The sequence below is a fragment of the Phodopus roborovskii genome, unplaced genomic scaffold (assembly GCF_943737965.1).
Source record: "Phodopus roborovskii unplaced genomic scaffold, PHOROB, whole genome shotgun sequence".
Lineage (NCBI taxonomy): Eukaryota > Metazoa > Chordata > Mammalia > Rodentia > Cricetidae > Phodopus > Phodopus roborovskii.
In genome coordinates this window covers 17,274,527-17,297,662 of record NW_026125052.1, presented here as the reverse complement: position 1 = coordinate 17,297,662, position 23,136 = coordinate 17,274,527, and the positions used below count along the sequence as shown (strand labels likewise).

Below are 23,136 nucleotides of genomic sequence, written 5' to 3'. Positions count from 1 at the left end.
AGGCCAAAGAGAAATCTTACAAGCAGTCTTCTACAGGGAGGGCTCTTGGCACCAACAGTGTGTTTGGAGGAGTGAGTCTACGCTACCTAGTTTTCAGGAGTGAAGCTGACCTGGTTCAGTCTCCACATCCCCCACAAAGTAAGCATTCAGTTTGATTACTGTCAGTGCTGCCCCCTGGTGTCTGACAAGCAGCATCGAGCCCACTCAAGAAATCTCCCTAACTCCTCCTACTTAAATAGACTGCCCAGATTTAGAGGCCCACACTGGAAGGAACCAAAAAAGGCCACCTGTCAGGACAGGGCCAAACTAAATCATCCTCTGCAGACTCAAGGTCTCTCTACAGAGGCAGATTCTGTAAATTTCTTTTATTAATCTATTCCAGCCTGACAAGAGATACTAAGTGTTTTTTTTTTTTTTTTTAAGCACTGATAAAATTTAGTCACTGTTTTCTTCTATTGCTGTGTTTTCCTCTTGTGGGTTGGAATGGCCACACACAGTGTGCATGGGATCATGAGCATGGGATTGTATGTGTATATATATATATATATATATATATATGTGTGTGTGTATGTGTGTGTTCAGTGGACCCCTCTCTAATTAAACTCCTGCATATCTTATTATTGTCTTGGAAGAAAAGTTTACATGAAAATTCCTACATAAAGTACCTCTGTACTTTAGCACAAACTCATAAATATGTTTCATTCTACCTAAAGTCTCACTGACCCTCCCCCTTCTTCCTTCCTTGTGTGGTACTGAGGATGGATCACACATGTATGGCAAACGCTTCAGAGTTACACCATGATTCACTTAAGCAAGTTTCCAATGACACAAACACTTATTTCCAAGCCCTGCTCTTGTTCTGAGGCAGAGTTAGACAACCAAGTAGTCAAGGCTGGCCTCTACCTCACTACGTAGTTAATTAAGATAACCACGGACATCCAACCCTCGTGTCTCCACTTCCCAAGTGCTGGGACTGTAGGATTTTCCACCATACCTAGTTTTCTGCAGTGCTAAGAAATGAACCCTGGGCTTTGTGCATGACAGGCAAGCACTTTATTGCACTGAGCTAAACTCCAAGACTCCAAAATCATTTTAAAATTTTATTTAATTTTGCATGTATGTACAAATGCATCAAGTGTTATGTATGTGTATCATATGCATGCGGATGCCCATGGAGGCTGGAAGAAAGCACTGGAACTGGATTACAGCTGTTTGTGAGCTGCCCAACATGGTGCTGGGAAGTGAACTAAGGTTCTCTACAAGGTCAACAAGTACACTTAACCACTAAGTCATTTTTCCCGCTCTCCAAGGTTTTTGAAGTTTTTTGAGACTGGTTCTCTGTGTAGCCCTGGCTGCCCTGAAACTCCCTAGTAGACCAGGCTGGCCTTGAACTCAGGAGATCCGTCTGCCTTTGCTTCCCAGGTGCTGGGATTAAAGGTTTGTGTGATGCTGCTCAAAAGGTTTTTTGTTTTTGGATTTTTCGAGTCAGGTTTTCTCTGTGTAGCTTTGTAGTCCAGGCTGGCCTGGAACTCACAGAGATCCTCCTGCCTCTGTCTCCCGAGTGCTGGGATTACAGGTGTGCACCACCACTGCACATTGCCCGGCTTGGAGGTTTTTAATAAACAGTTGATGGCGGGGCTGGGAGATGGGTAAAGTACATGCTGTGAGGCACGAGGACCTGAGCTAGAGAATCCAATCCCACATAAAGAGCTGGGCATGCCTGCATACATGTCTAATCCCAGCACTGGAAAGTGGACTATAGAGGCCCACTGGCCAAGCAGTTAGTCAACGGAGGAGCTCCAGATTTAGTGAATGACCCTCTCAAAAAAGAAAGGAAAAGAAAAAACTAGGTTGGGTGCTAAACAGGACTTCTGGCACCAACCTCTGGCTTACACACTTGCATGCAAAGCATGTGCAGTCGCACATGAACACACACCCTATGCAGCAAAGACTCCCAAGGCCCCTCTAATGCACAACTAAACAAACAAGTGATGACCCGGCAGATTTAAAGCAGGCCCGAAGCAGGTGGCCCACCACTCACCTGAGCAAGGATCTTATAAAGGGGCTCCAAGATAAACTCCACAAAGCTCCTCTGGGAGCTGCTTGTTGGAGCCTTTTTTGTGAACTTTCTCCTAAAAAGAGAAAGAAGTGTTGTAAGTGACCAATGAGGGAGAATGTGACTTGACCCAGGACTACTTTGCCTAAATTCTGAATGTGAGTATAAGCCAAGCAGAGGGAAGATTCATGGCTATGCCTGTCTTGCATGTCTGACCTGGCCTGGAAGACCTGGGGGTATGGGTGGGGCTCTGTCTCCACTAAGCTCACAATGCAGAGAGATGGTGACTTCATGCATAAGATAAAAGTTGTTTTAGCCTGGGAACCCATGTGCTGTTACCAGGGAAACACATCAGCAGCAGTCCAAGAGTGATGCCCCACACGATACTTACGTCTTAGGATTGAAGTAGATGTCACCCCAGAGTCTTTTAGCAAACTCCTGGTAATTAATGTCACCTAGAGAAGAAGCCACACAATTACAATTTTCCTGGGACAGAATAGTTCAAATTCTGTTTTAGGTGCTCCAAGTTGTTAAACACCTTCTTCCGACACTGAGGCGCACAGGAGGGCATAGCAGAGGCAAAAGGAGAACCCAGGCATCTCCCCACGTGCAAGGGTCCGGGGCCGAGGGCCACACTATGAACAGGAACACGACCTGTGTGCTCTTGCAGACATCCCATCTGCAGCGACACCCACCTTTCTGCAACCCATGTGGGCCATCTTCTAGCTGCAGAGTGGAGCCCGAATCCCCACCAGCCACCCAGCCTGCAGGGTAAGCACTGAAGCCATCCCTTAATTTTTTTTAAAAAGAAGAGTCTCACTATGTAGTCTGTCCCGGAATTCACATGCAGACTGTCCCCAAACTCAAGAGATCTGCCTCCCTCACCTCTTCAGCATTCCCTACTGGCATGCGACACAACTACCTGTCTCATCCTTTACTAATTAGTATTTTCAGTTTAACTTCAATGTGAAATTTGATTAGATTGAACCAAGCAGCGTGGCTTTTAAAATGCATGCTCTAGTCTGGGTGGGGTGGGGAATATAACATAGTGCTTGCCTAGCATGTATAAGCCCCTAATCAGGGTTCAATCCCCAGTTTACAAAACAACACAATCCTTCTCTGAGCACAGAGCTCCTGAAGTATTCAGTTAGAGAACTGAGTATGCTAACTAACTCCCGCTGGTTCTATCCTGATAGCAGGCTGCTCCTCTTACCTCAGCCTGCAAAGGAAGCACACCCTCCTTTCCCAAAGGCCATACTCCCTTTCTAGACTTTTCTTTCTGATTGCAGCTATTGCTGCATTTCATACAAGGGCCAAACCCATTTCTCCTTTTGTCAATTAGGAAGTTCTCTTTCTGAGGGAAGGAAAACTGTGGATGGTATGTAAAATAAATTTTTAAAAAAATGATAAAAGTTTTCCTTCCTACACTTCACACACTACATTTTTCATTTTAACTTTTTTTTTTTTTTTTTTTCCTCATGTAGGGCTGGAGAGATGGTGCTGCTTGCTCTTCCAGAGGTCCTGCGTTCAATTCCCAGCAACCACGTGGTGGCTCACAATCATCTATAATGAGATCAGGTGCCCTCTTCTGGTGTGCAGGCATACATGCAGGCAGAACACTGTGTTACATAATAACTAAATAAATCTTTAAAAAAAAAAAAAAAGTCTCATGTAGCCCAGGTGGGTTTGAACTCACTATGTAGCCAAGGATGCAAGGATGACCCTAAACTTTGACTCCTCCTGCCTCTACATCCCAAGTGTGGAGATTATATAAGTATACCACCATGCCTGTTTTACTGAGGAGCCAGGCCTCCTGCCTCCTGCATGCTATATATTCTGCCAACTGAGTCCCATCCCTGACCTTTCCTACTTTACCAATTATCAAACGTCCCTTTCCCTGTGAATTGTTCCCCTGGTCATGTCCTTTACAACTGCCCCTACAGTTTTGTATAATCACCACTGGACTGAACTTGGAGTGCAGGAGACTAAACCAGGCCCTCATGCTTGCTAGGCATGTGGTATACCATTAAACTATAGTGAGATAGTCACTTTATCTGTGGCACTGACCACGCCCATTGGGGTGGAGACAGGGGCGGAAGTTTCCTGAGGGAACTAGGTCTGAGGAGGAGCCTGGGAGCACTCTCTTGCTTGCAGCACTGGGACAGAAGAGCATCCAGAGGCATCCTTGGGAGCAGGAACCTGCTGGTGTTCATCTGTCTATGTTGTAAGGTATTTCTCCCTGAATAAATATCTATTCGGCCTATTTGTTTCTCCTGATCCTTATTAAACCATGATACAAAACTACCCTCTGAGCTTCAACAGCTTCTTAAATTAGTTGCAAGAAGACTATACACTGTGATACAGGTTTGTAATCTTTTTCAAGAGACTGAGGCAGGAGAACTTCAAGTTCAGGGTCAGCCTAGGAAACCTACTAAAACCCAGTCTCCCAAACAGATAAAACCCCTCAACACCTGCTAGCTCCTCCAAAGACTGACCAAACAATGAGTAACCATGTCTCTCAAGGATCAGGGCCTTCTGTAAGTAAGAAATTATACCATCTCCACCAGCTATGGTGAGGTAGAAGTCAGGCCAGCCTAGGAAACATGCTGAGTTCCAGGTAAACTTGGGATACACAGTGAAAAGCTAAAAACCAAGCATGTAAAGAAACAGAAGCATGTCTACCTTATGACCCTGGAAACCTCTGACTCTGCCTTTCATGCTGATACAAAGGACACTGAAACACACAGATTTCTCTTGGAATTCTGCTCATTTCAGTTTTACTCACTGCCCCTCTACCAATTCAGCCATCCACCCATTTGTTTATTTAGGTGCTAAGGATAAAGCCCAGGGCCTCCAGCGTGCTTAGCATGCTGCCTCAGGCTCCACTCTCAAACCCACTAACCCACAGTTTATAACTGCAAAACAACAAAGACCAGTGTCCCATGGCTGGGTGTAGTATCTTTTTAAAAACAGACTCATTTTTATTTTATGTGTAGGAGTGTTTGTCTGCAAATATGTATGTGTATGTGCCCTGTGTATGCAGTGGCCATGGAAGCTAGAAGAGAACATCATATACCCTGTAACTAGAATTATAGACAGTTGTCAAGTGGGTGCTATGAATTGGACCCAGGTCCAGGCCAGTGTTCTTAACTATGTCACAGCTTAACCCAGGTCCCAACAGTGTTCTTAAGTGCCCAGCCCTATATACAAAATATCTAATTCATGCACAATATAAGTAGCTAAGCAGGGACCATAATAAAATTTTAACAATGGTTATGGCAAAAAAAAAAAAAAGTAGCATGAATAATATAAACCCAGAGACATATATCGGGGTTCAAGTTGAAGACCAGAGAAGCAAAGCAGCCAACCACTTGAGTTCTTACCTCAACCAAGGCTCAGACCAAAAGGGGCGATCCTGTCCTCAGCGGACTGCAGGCGGAATACACTGCACTCCTGTCTCCACCCGCCTTATATTCCTCTCTAGTGCTGGGATTAAAGGCCTGCACCACCACCACCAAGTCTCTATAGCTAACTAGTGCGGCTGCTGGGATTAAAGATGAGTGCCACCACTGCCTGGCCTATATGGCTAACTAGTGTGACTAGCTTTGCACTATAATCTTCGGTCAACCTTTATTTGTTACATCATAAACAAATTATCACCACACAACAATATCTGGCTATTGAATCAATCAATCTAACCAATCTAATCTATCTTCAGGGTATTCAATTCTAAGCACTGCAAAAAAACAAAACACAAACAAGCAAGGAAACAAACCCAAACAGTGCAAGATAAAAAAACAAAAACAAAAAAAACCAAGAGCAAAAGCAGCCCCCCCATAACAGGCAGGGGAGAAGAGCTGTGGTGGTATACAACTGTCTATCAGTTCGTTTTTTTTTTTTTTTTTAATCTAGTTTTTGAATTTTTTTTCAAGATTTATTTACTTTAAGTATGCGTGTTTTAGCTGCATGTACACCTTTATGCCAGAAGAGGACATCAGACTCACCATAGATGCTTGTGAGCCACCGTGTGGTTGCTGGGAATTGAACTAAGGACCTAACTGCTAAGCCAACTCTCCAGCCCTGTTGATCAGTTTTGAAACCTTTCACATTGCCCATCTCCTCAGCTCTAAAAAAATCAGGCTAACAATAACCCTCTATAGAAATCTCACACTGACACATGGGAGCCTCACTGCAAGATCTTTTGGGAATGACAGTTAATCAGCAAGGCAGAATTGGAAGCCAGAGCCCAATAGGTAGGGAAAATGGTCCTGGGGGTATGGTATCGAGGCACTAGAAATCCATAAACTCATTTACCCATGCCTGCCAGGGTGGCTTGTAAAGACTAATTGCAAACCCAATGAATTCTCAAAGAGAATTATCTGCCTAGAGATGGTTGGAAAGACAGCTAGAAGCACAGACAGTGCAAGTCTGTCCACCCTGGAAAAGGACTGAAAGCGCTTTGTGGGCACAGGTAACTCCTCCTCTACAAATCTCTAGGAGGTCTCACTCTATAAGGGATGTTTATTTTTAAAAGAGCTCTTAAGACAGGTTATCCCATGTAGCCCTGGCTGGCCTCAAACTCAGAGATCTGCCTGCTTCTCCTGAGTGCTGAGATTAAAGGCAGGCACCATCACATCTGGCTTCTAATTACTCAAAAATTGTTGTTATTTAGAGCGGGCAGAAAGATGGTTCAGTTGCACAGAGATCTTTGGTCTTACAAAGGGCCTGGGTTGAGTTACCGCCACCTGTATTTCAGTTCCAAGGGATCCTAAGTCCTGTTCTAGCCTCTAACACATATACACGCATGCACACACGCACATGTGCACACATGGACACACATACAACTTAATAACAAGCGATGAAGTATCCCCCACTCCCCAGAACAGAGCTATGAAAGCCAATTCCTGAGCCACTCTGCAAGACAGCGGGCACGTGACTGGAAAAGTAGCGAGATGGCAGCAGGCAGAGCTTACCAAAGGTGTCAGCGTAGATCTTGGCAAAGGAGCCCAGCGTGAAGCAGATGCTGTACTGGGAGCTAGAGAAGCACACGTTGCCCAGGAGCGGCGAAAGGATCAGGTTCTCATCGGTGGAGTACATGCTGAAACAGAGAGGGTGTGAGCCAGGCCAGGGTGTGTGTGAGGTAGCCCCGCTGCCGGCTCTGCCGCATCATTAACACGTTGCCAAGAGGATGGGCAGCAACTCCCTATCTGTCTTCATTCTCCAGCCTTAGGAGGTGTTGGTTTAAGATTCTTCAATTTGCCAAAAGCCTGGTCCCTTTATGTTCCTCAGGCTAACCTAGAACTTGCTGTGTACTACAAGTTAGCTTCAAACTCCTAATCCTCCTGCCTTGGCCTCCTAAGTGCTGGAATCATCGGCATATGCCACCACACTGCATCTGTTTTTTTGTTTTTGTTTTTTAATAGAAGCAAAAAATGAGCTTTGGGGGCTGGAGAGATGGCTCAGCAGGTGGTACAGAACATTGCTCTTGCACAGGTCGTGGGTTCAGGTCCCAGTACTGACATGGAGACAGACTCACAACTCTCCATAAAACTCTAGCTTTAAGGAATCTAACGCTTTCTTCTGACCCATGAAGGCATCAGACATGTACACAGTCCACAAACATAGGGGCAGCTAAACATCCAGATACCCAAATAAACAGATAAATAATGAACTTTAATAACTGCTCAGCTTCACATGGTTGGCATATGGTAAAGGTGAGACTGCTTTAGAGTCTACAAAACCAGACATGTATTAAACTGCGTGGCTGGTTCAGACACTGAGCTGCTGAGAAGGCGAGGCTTGGAGGCAGTTCTAAAGCCTGACAGGTGTAGGAAGATAGTTCTGTGGCACTGACCACGCCCATTGGGGGTGGAGCCATGGGCGGAAGGGACCTATGGAAGGAGGTCGGAGGGGGCCAGGGAAGGCGCTCTCTTAATGGCGTGACTTGGACAGGAGAGGATCGGGTTGAATTTCCTGGTGTTCATCTGTCTAGGTTGTAAGTTATTTCTCCCTGAATAAACATCTATTCGGCCTATTTGTTTATCCTGATCCTTATTTACCGCGATAGACAGGCTTACCAGCACATGCCCAAAAGTAAGCGACTCCCAGAAGTCTTCAAGGGTAAAATTAAGATTTATAAAAGCCAGACTCCCCTAAGAACAGAAGTCCACTCCCAGGGGTCTTATACCTTATTAATCCATTGACCTCATCCACAATGTGTCGAAGTTTGTAATAAGCATCTGTTGGAGGCAGCTTTAGCTCCAAGATCAGCCGGTCAATTTTGTTGATGCATACGGTGACTGCTAACCGTTCCTGCACTGCGTGCTTGATCAGCCGCTCAGTGTTCAGCATCACCTGCGAAATACAGGGTTCTGAAGCCGGTACTAAGAACAGAGAGCACATCTGCAGCAGGGCTAAAGGGGACACTCCCAACTCATTCAGTACAAGGGGGAAATGGCCTGGGCATGAAGTATCAGCTGGAAGCATCGTCCCCAAGGCAGATGTGGGACTGTTAAGGGGGTATCTCCCCAGCACGACTACAAAGCAAATAAACACAGCAACCACGATGGGACCAATGCTTCCCAGCACTGAGGATGTTATGAAGAACTCACTGGATTCGAAAGTATTAAAATGAATGATATGCCCGTTTCAGTGATCCTAAGGAATAAACCCAGAGCCTTGTACGTTTGAGGAATGCTGTCTCTGAGCTACCCTCCCTGTTTTAGTCTGTTCTGAGACAGGGTGTCACCACATTGCTCAAACTAGTCTCAAATGTGGTATTTTCCTGCCTTGGCCTCCAGAGTAGCTAGGATGACAGGGCACATGATCACCCTGGCTAATCAAGCCATTTTCTTGTTGGGTTTTAGGGTTTTTTTTTTGGGGGGGGGTAAGATCTTGCTTTGTAGCCCTAGCCTGCCTCAAACTTGTAGCAATCCCCTAACTTCCCATGTGCTGTGATTATAGATAGACAAAGCTACACTCAATTCGAACACATGACATTTTCAACACCTACGTGCAGAAGAGGGACAAATGACTGGGTGGGTATTACCTAGCTGTGCTCAGTGAACGGGCCTGAAGCTGAAGCGTCACAGCAGCAATGAACACCCCCAGTTCTTTGCTTCCATATAGTGATCTGCACTACATAGGAAGCCAGAGCTTGTTAAAGAAATGGCTGCTTGGCTGCTTTTACGGCTAGGGCAAGGAAGTGTGTAAGAAAATAAGCAAGTACTCAAAACATGATGAGGTAAGTCAAAAGGATGAAAGAGCCAGTTACAAGGAACTCTTGATAGCCAAAGATGAGCCAACTAGTCCACCAAGATACATGAGGGTACGCTGTGTGTGCTGGCTCACACTTTTAATCCCAGCATTTGGGAGGCAGAAGCAGGCAGACCTCGATGAGTTCCAGGCTAACCTGGGCTATGTGGAGAGATTTCTTATTCTTTTTTTTCCCCATTTCTCTGTGTAGTTCCTGCTGTCCTGGAACTCGTTCTGTAGACCAGGCTAGCCTGGAACTCAAAGATCTGCCTGCCTCTGCCTCCTGAGTGCTGGGATTAAAGGCATGTGCCACCCCTGCTGGCTTTTTTTAACTTTAAAAATTACATTTACTTATTTATTTGTCCGTGTGGGTTCAAGACTAACCTCATGTAACCAGGCTTGGCATCAAGTGCCTTAACAAACGGAGCCAGTCCTAGTAAGATCTCATCTCATTACAAAACAAAACAGAAAGAAAGGATTTGTGAACACTTTAACACAACTCATGGGAGAAGACACATGGGAGAGCATGTCTCTGGGTACATGAACAAGTTCCTTGTTCCGAGTTTGACTGAGCTCAAACTTTTTAATAAGGTGCCTCCAGCTCCCTCTGCTGGTGACACACTAGTGACCATATAAAGTTAGTGGCATTACCCTATTTTTCAGTTTAGAAATATAAAAGAATTTCAACTCCAATCTCTAATTTTGAACATCATTTGCTTCCCTAAATTTAGAGCAACCCTGGGATTTATCACAGGACTTTCATGTTCCCTGGCTCTCAGCTCACACAGTACTCCGAGTAACGTGTAATTGCACACTAATAGATGGGAACTAACTTCTAAGAGTCCAGACTAACTTACCCCCTCAGCAGCATCAATGAAAAGGACCACCCCATCTGAGATTCGCAAGCCAGCGGTGACCTCATCAGAAAAATTCACATGTCCTGAAAAGCAAATATCCAGTCATCACTTGGGGGCATGAGGCAATTAATTTGTAAAATGACCTGAGGAGCACTGCAAAGTCTGAGAATATTCCTCCTCCTGCCCACAGCACCTTGCAGTGTATGTCTCCCATTCGAGTCTCAGCCTGGGGTTAGGGTTTCACAGAGGTCTCTGCATAGAGAAGGTAAAGCAGCTACCACACAAGCTTAGTTTGATCAGCAATCAACAGAGTTCTGCAAGAGCCATGGCTACCTGGAGGCAGGGGAAGGCCCAGAGCATGGTGGGCTGCCCTAAGAAAACAAGTCACGGGCAAGGTGCGACTGGGGGACGGGGTGGGCAGGGGCATGAGTATCAAGCCCTGGGCACAAGATGAAGCCCCGAAGGCAAATCTGCTAAACCCCAAATTGCCCAGATGTTAAATAAAACAATTTTGGGTTTAAGTCAGCCCTTTTCACAGAAGTCAAGCCAGCAGCAAGGGTCACTGTACCCTGGTACTCACTGACCACTTCTCTAGAAGACTGAGCACGTTGAAGGCCTGGGATCAGGTTGAAATTCATTTCATCAGTGACTACACATGGGGCCTGACATAAACTAAAATCAATAAACATATAGGATCTCTAAAATTTAAAATTCGTAAGAAAGTAAAAACGGACGTGAAATCAAAGGCTAGGGGACCGTGCTTGATAGTTTGTCAAACAGGGAATCCTTGAAAAAGAAAACTTAAGGAAGGTGAAGAAGGCACAGACTCTAAGATAAACTACTCTGTGCTGCTCTGGGAAAAGGAACACACAGGACCTGGGGCAAGGGCCTGATAGCACAGGGTCAGGGCTGTCCCACCTGGTGTGTCCATGATGTTGAAGAGGTAAGACTTCCCTTTGGTATCCGGCAGTACCACCGTCACAGGAGTGCTCTTGATGCCAACACCTCTCTGAAATTCAGACACTGGTCAACACTTCCTCCCGTACAAAGGAACTCACCCAGCCCTTGGGGTTTATCAATTGCTGGCTAATTACACTGATGTCTCCCCTTGCAACAAGTGCAATTCCTTTTTTTTTTTTTTTGAGGGAAGGTGGTTGTCTGGGCAGGGTTCCTCTGCGTAGCCCTGGCTGTCCTGAAACTTACTCTGAAGAACAGGCTGGCCTCAAACTGTCTCTGCCTCCCAAGTGCTGGGATTAAAGGCCACTACACTCAACTGGCTTTGAACTTCTAATGGGCATGCCTCAGCCCAGGAACAATGTCGTTATGATAGTTTATCCTATGGAAGACCGCCCTGAATTCCTTTAGCTGCCCTTGTGTATGTAGGTGAGGGGAAAGGGGGATACATAATAAAGGAGGGGGAAGGGAAGATCCAGAAGGAAAGATGAAAGAACCACAATGCTCCCACAAGCTGTCCACAGAGAGCCCTCCAGGAAGGAGATGCACACAGTAGGCATCTTAGGGATTATCAGGATATTGTAAAGATCACTGTAGTTTCACAAACTTGAACATCATCTCTCAGTATATCTTATTAGGCAAAATGAAATCTACTCAAGGACTGGAAGGCTCCCCAGCTGTGCTCCAGCTTGCCTTCCCAGTTCTCATTATGGGATGATTGAAAGCTGCAGACAAGGCTAAATGGGAGTGCTATGGCAAAGTCCTCCCACACATTCTCTACAAAACTATGGTGGCGTGTAAGGTGTGAGCAAAATCTAATTTCCCAAGGCACACTTACCTCTTGCTCTGTGAAGAGGATGTCAGTATAGCATAGCTGGAAAAAATTCAGTGATGTTACAACCCGAATTCAGACTTCCATCAATCACCTTCCTCACCTCCTCCCAACTCCAGGGGCTTCCCCCAGGAGGGAACAACATTGAAGATAGCAGGCGTTTCCTACAGCAATTTCTGACAGTGAGACCAGAGGCCCCCCAAGATGGAAAATGTTCCTGTGTGTGTGGAAAAGATTGAATGTGCAGGGGTAGGGGTAGGGTGAGCAGTCACTAAAGACCACGCATGGCTGAAGACATAAGCTATATATATAGCACTGGATCTTAAAGAATGGAAAAGAGACTTGTTCCAACCTTCAAGTCTCACATGTCACAACTGTCAATCTGACAGAGTCTGAACATTTATTGCATTGAGACTAGCTGCAACTGTTGGCCTTGTTCACAGGCATTTAAATTTACCATGAAAACAACAAGGTCCAATTGTAAGATATTTATAGAACAGGCTATTAATAAAACAACAGGAAAGAGGGGACTATAAAAGTCAGGATACATCACTGAGGAGGGATCCCAAATGCAGAACAGTTCATCTAAAATTACTGCAAGTTAATATTCTCCAGGCTCCTGAGAAAGCCAAAATGATGTGTTTACACCTATTAATAAAGTACAACCACACACCAGCAGTCTGGAGACACCACTGATTATGACTGCAAGGTGAAGGAAGGGAAGGAGCAAGGCACATCCCCCTTTATTCCAAACAGCTCGGCCCAAGTTCTACTCACATCTTGGTCATAGCGCTTTCTGATTTCCGGATGAGTCTGCTCTATTAAGCAATCTACAAAACACGTCTGAAAGAGAAGAGATGGGTAAGACCTGCCAATTACAGAGGAAAATCTGTGCCCTTTTCCCCAAACCCCGAATACACCATATAATTCAGGCATGAAGGGAGGAAGAGGAAAACAAAGAGGATTATGGGACAGCAAAGGATTAACACAGAAGCCACAAGATTATTTTTCAATGAAAGATGAAACCTTTCTTAGGAAGACCTCCCTCAGGAAACAAAAGGTTATAAAAATCAGAGTAAGGCTCAATTTCCCTTTCTCTGTCCAGATGTAAGAATACTGCTCAGACATGTAAGTGGCTTAGGAACAGGCGCAGAAACACTGGAATTTCACAACAGTTCCATAAGAGCATGAAGGGAGTGTTATTGTCCCCTCCCAATCACCCAGCTAGCCTTAGGACCTCAAGCTTCCATCTCAGTGACTCTAAGGGCTCAGAAGATGAGCAGGTACAAAGAAAAATCCTGTTCCAAGAAGCAGAACAGTTTCTCACCTTGCCATGGTGGAGATGACCACAGAGGGTCACGTTTCGGATGAGCTCAGAGTTGTCCATCAGATCAGCTAAGAAACTGCATGAAGAAAGGCAGAGGAAAGGGATTATGACAGCAGCTCCCCTAACAGGGAGGTGCAAAGGTGTCTCAGCTATTCTCAGCCAGGAAGAACTTTCAGTCCAACCGCAGAATACCCAGAGGCAAAATAACTGCATCTTTACAGCCCTGGCTAGGGGTGCCCATGAGGCGACACAACCCAGAAGCAGACCAGTGCCCTCAAGGTGAAAGGGCACATGAGTGTGTCACAGTGTGTGCGGAGGTTGGAGGACACGTTTGGGACCTGGTTCTTTCCTGCCATGTGGTCTCAGGAATAAACTTATGATGTAAGACCCGTCTCTTCCACTGGACCATAACACTCACCCTTACAGGGATTTCTACAGTAAAATGATTGAAAAACAAAAGTTGAATTAAGAAGAGGCAAGCATGGTGCATCACATCTGTAGTGTCAGTGCTTAGCTGATAGAGACAGCAGAATAAAGACCAGCCTGGGATGCATGAGACCGGAGGTGGGGGAGGGACGAGAAGGATGCAAACAACAGCTGGGCATGGTGGTAGATGTTTATAATCTCAACACCTAGAAGGTGGAGGCAGGGGGTCAGAAATTTAATGTTATCCTTGCCTATCTAGTGAATTTTTGTCTTAAAATACAAACAAAATGTAGGCTGGGTAGTGGTGGCACACACGTTTAATCCCAGCACTCAGGAGGCACAGGCAGGTGGGTCTGAGTCTGAGGCCATCCGAGTCTACGGAGTGAGTTCTAAGACAGCCAAGGCTACTCAGAGAATCCCTATCTCAAAATACCAAAAAATAAACGGAAAAACAAAACAAAACAAAACAAAAAAAACCTATCACCATCAAAATACACAGAGAGAAAGGCAGTCAGACAGTCTACAACAAAAGGTTGTCAGCAGGAGCTTCCTGGAGCCATTTTTCAGCTGCTGATCACAGCCCTGGTGATCTAAACACTGACAATTCTAATACCCCATCTGTCTCAGAGGCTGGCTCCCAGGACTACCCTGGGTTGGAGATACTGCTGAGACAGAGGAAGAAGAAACAGCTGACATGGGTGAGAGCTGCTAGAGAAGACTGAACTTAAACATCCCCGCAGCCACAGTTCTGGCAGATCATTAAAAAACAACAACAACAACAAAAAAAAAAACCCTGCTATCATAATTCTCTGGCTCCTTCAATCATAAACCACCTTTTCCTGTCCTAAGAAAAGACGGCTGTACTTTTTCTTCAGAGAACTGAGAGGCCTTATAACTTACTCCATCTCATACACCGTGACAGGTAATGTCTGCTCCATCAGAGTGAATTTCTTGGTTTTCACTGGCTTTATAATAGGCTCTAGGAGGAAAAAAGAAAAGTAGTGACATGTAGTTAGGTATAACCAAAAATACAGAGCTCAATTCCGCTGGACTGGGCCTTAGAGCTCATGATATATAACATCGATTTGTTTTATTCTCACGGATCTGTCACTCATGTTGACAGTTGGGGAACGCTATTTCATCCTTGAATTGCTCACTGAAGAGCATGAAGATTATCTAGTGTGTTACAGTGAAACAATGGACACAAAAACTCCAAGGCTCTTTACATTTTAAAATGAAATCCATTTCCAGACCCTCTACTGAGAGCTGGACAATAAGAACTTGAGGACTGCAGAGAAGGGCTAGAATGTGCATGGGAAAACATCAGACCAAAGAGAGACCCATTTTTAAGCACCCAGAAGTAGATAAAGCACTAACCCTGTATGTATGTATAAAATTTTATTTCATGTGTCTGGGTGTTTTGTCTGTGTGTATGTTTGTACACCATGTGTATGATGCCTGGGGCCCTCAGAAGTCAGAAGAGGACACTGGATCGTCTTCTGTGACAGACAACTGTGAGCTGTCATGTGGGTGCGTAGAATTGGTGTCCTCTGCAAGCAGTGCTCTTAACTGACCTGAGCCACAGGTCAAAGTACTAACACTTTTGCTTTTGTCAGGTGGTGGTGGAGCATGTCTTTTATCCCAGCACTCGGGAGGCAGAGGCAAGTGGATCTCTGAGTTCAAGGTCAGCCTGGTCTACAAAGTGAGTTCCAGGACAGCTATTACACAGAGAAACCCTGTCTCAAAAAAGCAAAACGAAACCCCCCCCCCAAAAAAAGGTTTTGCTGAATATTAAAACAAAGATATTTGAATCTGAATCCATAAACACTAGAAACGAAAGAAAAAATTCACCCGTTCATTCGTTGAACTTTGAAGATTTGCTGACAGTTAGGCAAGGTTTCCTCCAGCCGTACCTGTGAGAGGCTGTGTGTCTTCCTCCTGAACTATGGTCTCCACCTCAGGGCCGTACACCTCCTCGGCTGTGGGGTAATACTTCTTGTCCTCATGCAGCACCACCTCCATCCCAGGGTGGTCGTCGTCATGCTCCCCCACGTCATCCTCGTCCTCATCATCATCCATCTAAGGCAACAGAGAGGGAGGACAGAAGGGGACCTTTCCCCGCTTGACATCTAACTGCCACCTTCTGTGGAAGAGAAGGGCTGCCTTTCTGCATCTTCCTTTAAGCTCTGTGCTGGTGAGGAGGATCCCCACCCCTTGGAAGACCCTCCACTCAAGGGACACTGGGGAGCCTTGGTTATGGCAGATCTGCTGCACCAAACTTGTCCCTCTCTCAATGGGATCATAGGATCACTGACCACAGTGGACTGAGGCTGAAGAAAACCAACAGCTCATTACAACACAGCAATTAAGAAAAATCAAACAAAAAACCCCACTTTCTCCAAGGGCAAAAATCAAGAGCCAGAGTTAGAAATTAGAAACAAACCCATATCTTTAAATGATTCACTGAGATTGACGAAACTGGTTTTGGAAAATTAACTTGGTTACTGACAGTAACAGAAGCCGTTGAGAACGTGAAACACTGTGGTCCTCACTGCTGTGAGTGGGGAAAGTTGGTGCTGCTTTGGAAAGCTCTTCAAACCATTCAACATAATATGACATACAACCAAGCAACTCTAGTCTTATACAGTGTAGGGTTTCTATTCTATTTGTCTGTTTTGTTTTTCAAGTAAGGGTTTCTCTGTGTAGTCCTGGCTGGCCTTGAACTCACAGAAATCCACCTGCCTCTGCCTCCCAAGTCTTGGATTAAATGTGTTCATAAACACCACCTGTAGGGTTCCTATTGCTGTGATGAACACCATGACAATCTTGGGCAGGAAAGGGTTTATTTCTGCTTACACTTTCCCATCACAGTCCATTACTGAGGGAAGTCAGGGCAGGAACCTGGACACAGGAGCTAAAAAGAACCCACGGATGGAGGAACAGAATGCGGTTTATTGGCTTACTTAGCCTGCTTTCTTATAGCACCTAGGACCACCAGCCCAGGGGTAGCATTGCCCACAGTGAGCTGGGCCCTCCCTCATCAATCAAGAAATGTACCACAGGTTTACCCATAGGCCAGTGTGGTGGGGGCATTTTCTCAATCAAGGGTTCCTCTTTTAAGAGGACTCCAGCTCCTGTCAAGTTGTCATAAAACTAGCTGGTACAAGTATAAATCTCAAACACATAAAATCACAGATGCACAAAGACTTCTAAATAATTAATTATTTTTGGTAGTACTATTCATAATAGCAAAAAAAAAAAAAAAAAAAAAAAAACCAAAGCTAGAAACCCAAAAGTAGATCAATGTATGACTGGGTAGTAAAACTATACTGCTTTTATACAAAACAATATTTGGCAATAAAAATGAAATGCATGCATCACCTGTGTGTATAATGCTACAACATAGGTGATAAACTCTAAAACATGATACAAAGTAAAGGCAAGAAGGCATAAAAGGCTTCATGGTGTACCATCTCATTTACATGTAAATACAAAGAAAATAGGGCTAAGGGAAGGCAAAGGTTAGCAGGTGTAGCTTTCCTTCCTGGGATGCTGAAAATGTTCTAGAGTTGACAGTGATGATAGCTGTTATGACTTTGTAAATATCCCAAAAAACAAACAATGAAATTAAGTGATTAACAATTAATTGGCCCCAAATTAAGTCTTTACGTATCAACTCCTGGTTATGAGCAACACTGAGCAATTTTCTTCATCAAATAAAAGTGTCTTGGGATGTGGGTGAGGAGAACATTCCATTTAGTTGCATTGGCATATGAAGAGGCTTGAGTCAAGCACTGTGGAGTGCTGGAGGGTTTAGCCAGGAAGCAACATGTTTAGGAGTAGAGAGAAGAATGGAAGGCTTAACTGAAGTCAAGGGAGGGACCAGAGGACCTCCCTGACTATTTAAATAATCTGACCCAAACCCTCTTGGGGGTGGGGGTGGGTGTGTGTGTGGTGTGTGTGGTGTGTGTGGTGTGTGTGTGTGTGTGTAATAGTATTTCACTGTGACCTCGGGCTTGTAGATTAGTTGAAACTGGCTAGCCACCCAGCCCCAGGGACCCACCTGTGTCTGCCTCCCCAGCAGTGGGTCTACAAGAGTACATTCCCACACCTGGAATTTTTATGGGTTCTAGGAACTGAATTTATGCCCTTATGCTTGTACAGCAACGGAGCCATTGTCCTCGGTCCTAACTTCACTTTTTTCTAGTATAATGGTTTCAACTAGGGTAATCTGCAGCAGCAGGCTTAGCTCAGTGCCTTGGGTTCAAACCTCAGCACTGTGTGTTGGAGGAGGACAGGGATGACCCAGTCTGTTTCCCACCCTGAGAACACCCTAAAAGGAAGTTTAGTTAGGAGCCTACTGCAGGAATTCGGTAGAGACAGTGACTTGCACAGTGACAGCTGTGAAGGTGATGAGAAGAGGCTCCATCCTAGGAATATTGTGCAGAATCAAGTGCTATATAATAAATGTAGCATGCTTACGGAGAGGGATGGGGCGCAGACATGAGCTCCTGGAGCATGGCACTGGTTGTTTTCTTTTTAAAGGGATGAGGAAGAATTTAAGAGCAATACGAGGAGCAGACGTTTGAGACCCTCCATCAGGCATCAAGGAGAGAAGTCGGTCAGATGCAGGACACATAAAGCTGAGGTACCGGGGAGGCAGAGGCAAGCTGATCTCTGAGAGTTCAAGACCAGCAAGTTCCAAAACAACCAGGGCTACACAGGGAAACCATGTTTCAAAAAAACCAACAAACAAATATGGAACTCTCAGCATGCTGGCATCTGGAGGCCTGGGAGATGAGAAGCTAGCAGTAAGGACTAAGAGAGAACGGGGCTTCTCTGGAAAACAAGGGAAGAGAACACGTGAGGGAATGATCAGCTCGTCGATGCTGCAGTCACCGGTGACTGACAAAGGCGGTGTCCAGGGAACAGGATAGGGGAGTGTGTCTGAGAGCAAACGGGAGATTTGCAAGCATGCACTTAGGGAAGCAAGGAAACAGAGGGTACCTGAAAAGTGATGGTGCAGGGCAGGGAGGAGAGAAGTGCTGGTGAAGGTCTTGAGTGGTGAGGAGGGATGGGGGATGGGGTTTAGTCGACTGAAAACAATTCACCCACAGGGCAGAGCGGAAAGCATCCTGTGTGTGAGGTGGGTAGTCAGTGGTGGGCGTTTGTTTTCCTTCACAGAAATTCTAAAATGTCAACCAGTTTTTAAAAAAGCATGCAAGTACCTCCAGTGGTGGGCTGCCTGGCTACCTCCTGCCATCTGTATGTTCTACTTCTACTAAAGCAGCCTGAGATTACATCAGCTCTTTCAGCAGCCAAACATATTCTACCAGTGATGGCTCCAAAATAGCTACCAAGCCAGTCTTCTGCCCCGTACACCTGAATGCATTAGGGATGTGACTGTGGGCTTTTCTGTAATAACTTGAACTCTCCAGGAGCTCAAACAAGCCTAAACGAAAGCTAAGGAGACCCTTTCAGCATCCCTTCTGTCTGTTAACAAGCAGTACTCCTCTAGGTACTGCAGCTTCCCTCACACTCAAGCAGTGGCCCAACCCCACACCTTGGCATGCATGCTGGCAGCTCTCTCTGTGATGAACTGCTGGCTGGGTTCAGGCCTCCAACCTTCCTCTCACTGAAGGAAGAACGCCAGCAGCCAGCATTTTGCTTCAGCCATGTCATCCCTTGCTCTTAGTTTTTTCTTTTGAGACAGGGTCTCACTGTGTAGACCTGGCTGTCTTGGAACTCACTATATGAACCAAGCTGGCCTTGAACTCACAGATATCTGACAGCCTCAGCCTCAGCCTCTGCTGGAATTAAAGACGTGTGCCACTTCATCTGGCTCTTTTTCCTACTTTTCTATGCAAGGCCTTCAACTTTCTGACCACCTCCTGTGCTTCACACCCACAGTGGTCCTCTAAGGTCTAGACTGGTGAATTGTAGGATGGTTTACTGGTTACTGGCTACCTGCTGCAGACCGTTCTTACAAACTCTTATGCATTAGAATTCCAAACAGCTTGTTTTGTTTGGGTTTTTTAGACAGGGTTTCTCTGTGTATGCTCTGGCTGTCCTGGAACTTGCTCTGTGGAACAAGCTGTTCTTGAACTCACAGAGACCCGTCTGTCTCTGCCTCCAAGTGCTGGGATTAAAGACAGAGTTTCAAGGCTGGAGATATGGCTCAGAGGTTAAGAGCACTGGCTGATCTTCCAAAGGACCTGAGCTTAATTCCCAGCTTAATTACACGGTGGCTCACAACCATCTATGAGATCTAGTGCTCCCTTCTGGCATGCAGGTTTACATGCAAGCAGAATACTGTCTATATAATAAATAAACCTAAAAAAAAAAAAAAATGGTTTCACTCTGTAGTTCAAGCTGGCCTTGAACTTGTGATCTTCCTGCTTCTATTTTTCAACTGCTGGGATTACAGGCATGTGCTACCATTGCCAACAAGCTCCAAAATCCTATGTACATCTCCATTAGTAAAATCACATGCTTCCCCTTACTGCTACATACTTCAACACAGAACTTAAGAATCAAACCTACAAACTTAGAACTTGGGAGCCAAGAGACAAGAATTATGAGTCTGGGCTTCTTAATGACTTCTAAACTAGCTTGGACTGCAGTGTGAGACCCCATCTCTAACGAAAAATAAATAAATAAAGCACAAAAACCTTGTTGTCTGGGAACGGTAATATACTCCTATAATCTCAGCACCTGGGAGAGTGAGGTGGAGGAATCATTAGTTCAAGGCCAGCTTGGCTGCTTGGCTGCATACTGAATTCCAAGGTACTCTTGCCCATATAGCTAGTCCCTGCTCTCCCACCTTTAAAAGACAATACTTAAAAATAGCTGGTGTAAACTTCAGTAGAAGAGCACTGGCATGCCAAGTGCAAGGCCTTGGGTTGAAAAACTGGTGCACGTACACACGTGTACACACACACACACACACACACACAGTGCTGCACACTAGACAGAAGTGAGCAGCAGTCATCAGAAGCTAATCAACGAGGGATGAATCCCACCTGCTCCACTCATCACACGGCAGAGGAGACAGCATGAAGATGGCTTGATAACACAACACCATGTACTTATGTTTAAAATTTATGCACAAAGTATAGACACTACAGATTTTGCAATTCACACCAACAAAACATATCATTAGAATGACTACTATGGTGGCAGTATAGGAATAAGACTAATTAATAAATTAAACAAGAGCAGAGACTTATACAGCAAAGACACTGAGATGCTCAGGTAAAAGCACTCACACGCCTCCTTCACCATTCAGTTGTCTCTTGTTAGCAGTTATTGTACTTGTTAGCAGTTATTGAGCTGTAACTCACCATCTTAAACGCACAGTTCAGTGGTTTTCACCACCGCAACCAATTTAGAGATTGTACTGTCCTCCTGAGTTCTCCCCTTCCAACCTGGACTCCCACCACTCACCACTTTGTCTCTACAGCTGCCCCCCATTCTGAGTTCACATCAAAGGCTGCTTTCTTACGTGTGTGTCTTGGTCACCAAGGTCAGGAATGCCTCCCCAGACTCTGACACTGAATCTGTATCACCTAACTGGCACTTGTCTCCTCCTATCTCCCATTTATATATTTTTGTACTTCATCTCCTCCAGGAAGCAGTAAGTTTCCAGAAGGCAAAGTTGTCCCCTGCTCTCTCTGCATCCTGAATCTGCAGAGTAAAGAGCTCTACAAACACTGACTCCAGATCTGCTGGGATCATCTGGAATTCTGATTCTGATACCTAATGTGTTAGCTTTGAGGTGCTGTGCAACTTTAACAGCTCCAATCTTCACCTACATGCAAATTATTGACAGAAAGGTTGGACAGGATAGAACAAAGCACAGATGTCTTTGTGTGGCAAGGCAGGAGGATCTCCGGGGTTAACTGGCCAGCCAGTCTAAACTAATCGATGAGGCCCCAATGAAGAGCTTTGTCTCAAAGGAAGTGGACAACATTCCTGAAACGGACAGCAGAAGTTGTTGACAAGCCTCCACACAAGCGCCCAGGTGCACCTGTACACACCTGAACACACTACACATGCATATAAAACCCATAAAGGAGAAATGGCTCAGTGGTGAAGAGCATTTGCTGTCCTTGCAGAGGACCTGGGTTTGGTTCCCAGCTCCCACAGGGCAGCTCTCAACTGCCTGCCAGTAACTCTAGTTTCAGGGGATCCAATGTACCCTATTCTCTGTAGGCACTAGGGATGTATTAGGTACACTTACCTACATGCAGGCAAAATATTCACACGTTAAAAATAAATATAATCTTTATAAAAGGTTCATAAAGCAGGAATAAATTCAAATGTCTTATAAAGCATGTGATTAGCAAATGAGAGGTTCTGGGATCCATCCCCTGTACCACATTAAAAAATATTTACATATATGATTCCCACAGCATATTCCTGACCTATATCTTGATCTAGTAAACGAGAAAACCATTATTATAAAACTCTTACCAGATTTTTAAATTATTAATTAAAAAAAGATAGGTGCTTGGAGACAGGCAGTGGTGGCACACACATTTGATCCCAGCACTTGGGAGGCAGAGGCAGTGGATTTCTGTGTTTGAGGCCAGCCTGGGCTACAGAGTAAGTTCCAGGACAGCCAAGACTACACAAAGAAATGATGCCTCAAAAACCAAATAAATAAGCAAATATTTTTAATTTAAAAACAAATAAATGAGTAAGTGTTATGTATTTGGGTGTTTTGCTGTATGTACGCCTGTGCAGCATGTGTACATCTGGTGCCATCAGAGGCCAGAAGAGGGTGTAACTTTACTCCTAGGGATGCCCTAGGAGTAAAGTTACAGATAGTTTGTGAGCTGTCACATGGGACTCAAATCAGTCCTCTGCGAGAGTAACCAGGTGCACGCCTTTAATCCCAGCACTCGAGAGGCAGAGGCAGGCAGATCTCTGTGAGTTCGAGGCCAGGCTGATCTACAAAGCTACACAGAAAAACCCTGTCTCAAAAAAAAAAAAAAAAAAAAAAAAACCAAAAAGAAAAGAAATTACTTTATTAGAGCCAGGTAGTGGTGTCACAGACCTTAATCTCAGCACTCAAGAGGCAAAGGTAGGTAGATTTCTGAGTTCAAGGATAGGCTGGTCTACAGAGCACAGCCGAAGCTGTTACAAAGAAAAACCTGCTTCAAACTCCAACCCCGCTCCCCCAAAAAAAGAAAAAGTAAAAAACTATGTTTGTTTTACCTCATCAAGATCTTTTGTCTCTCTTCCCAATTCATCATCATCTTCATCAGAATCAAGCTCTGGTCCAATATAATTCCCAAATTCATCATACAAGTCAGTATCCATGATGCTAAAATTCAAGAAGAGAAGAGTCAGATCTGCAAGTTGTGAAAGCCTGTGTCACCCCCTGTCTCCTTACAGACCATCCCTTCGGGAGTTGACTTGTGAC

At 45.0% G+C, this 23,136-nt stretch overlaps 1 protein-coding gene across 1 annotated transcript in view; it reads right to left on the bottom strand.

Moving 5' to 3' along the window:
* The window catches only part of Eftud2 (elongation factor Tu GTP binding domain containing 2), a 38,574-nt gene that overhangs the window by 11,762 nt on the left and 3,676 nt on the right, over positions 1–23,136 (bottom strand). Inside the window, exons 2-13 of the mRNA XM_051177813.1 lie at positions 22,929–23,037; positions 15,620–15,785; positions 14,607–14,685; positions 13,281–13,356; positions 12,731–12,796; positions 11,960–11,995; positions 11,086–11,176; positions 10,168–10,250; positions 8,244–8,410; positions 7,030–7,154; positions 2,448–2,511; positions 2,042–2,132 (exon numbers count right to left, since the gene is read on the bottom strand). Coding sequence (XP_051033770.1) covers positions 2,042–2,132; positions 2,448–2,511; positions 7,030–7,154; positions 8,244–8,410; positions 10,168–10,250; positions 11,086–11,176; positions 11,960–11,995; positions 12,731–12,796; positions 13,281–13,356; positions 14,607–14,685; positions 15,620–15,785; positions 22,929–23,033 — 1,149 coding nt within the window. The 5' untranslated portion in view covers positions 23,034–23,037. The remainder of the gene's footprint in view (positions 1–2,041; positions 2,133–2,447; positions 2,512–7,029; positions 7,155–8,243; positions 8,411–10,167; positions 10,251–11,085; positions 11,177–11,959; positions 11,996–12,730; positions 12,797–13,280; positions 13,357–14,606; positions 14,686–15,619; positions 15,786–22,928; positions 23,038–23,136) is intronic.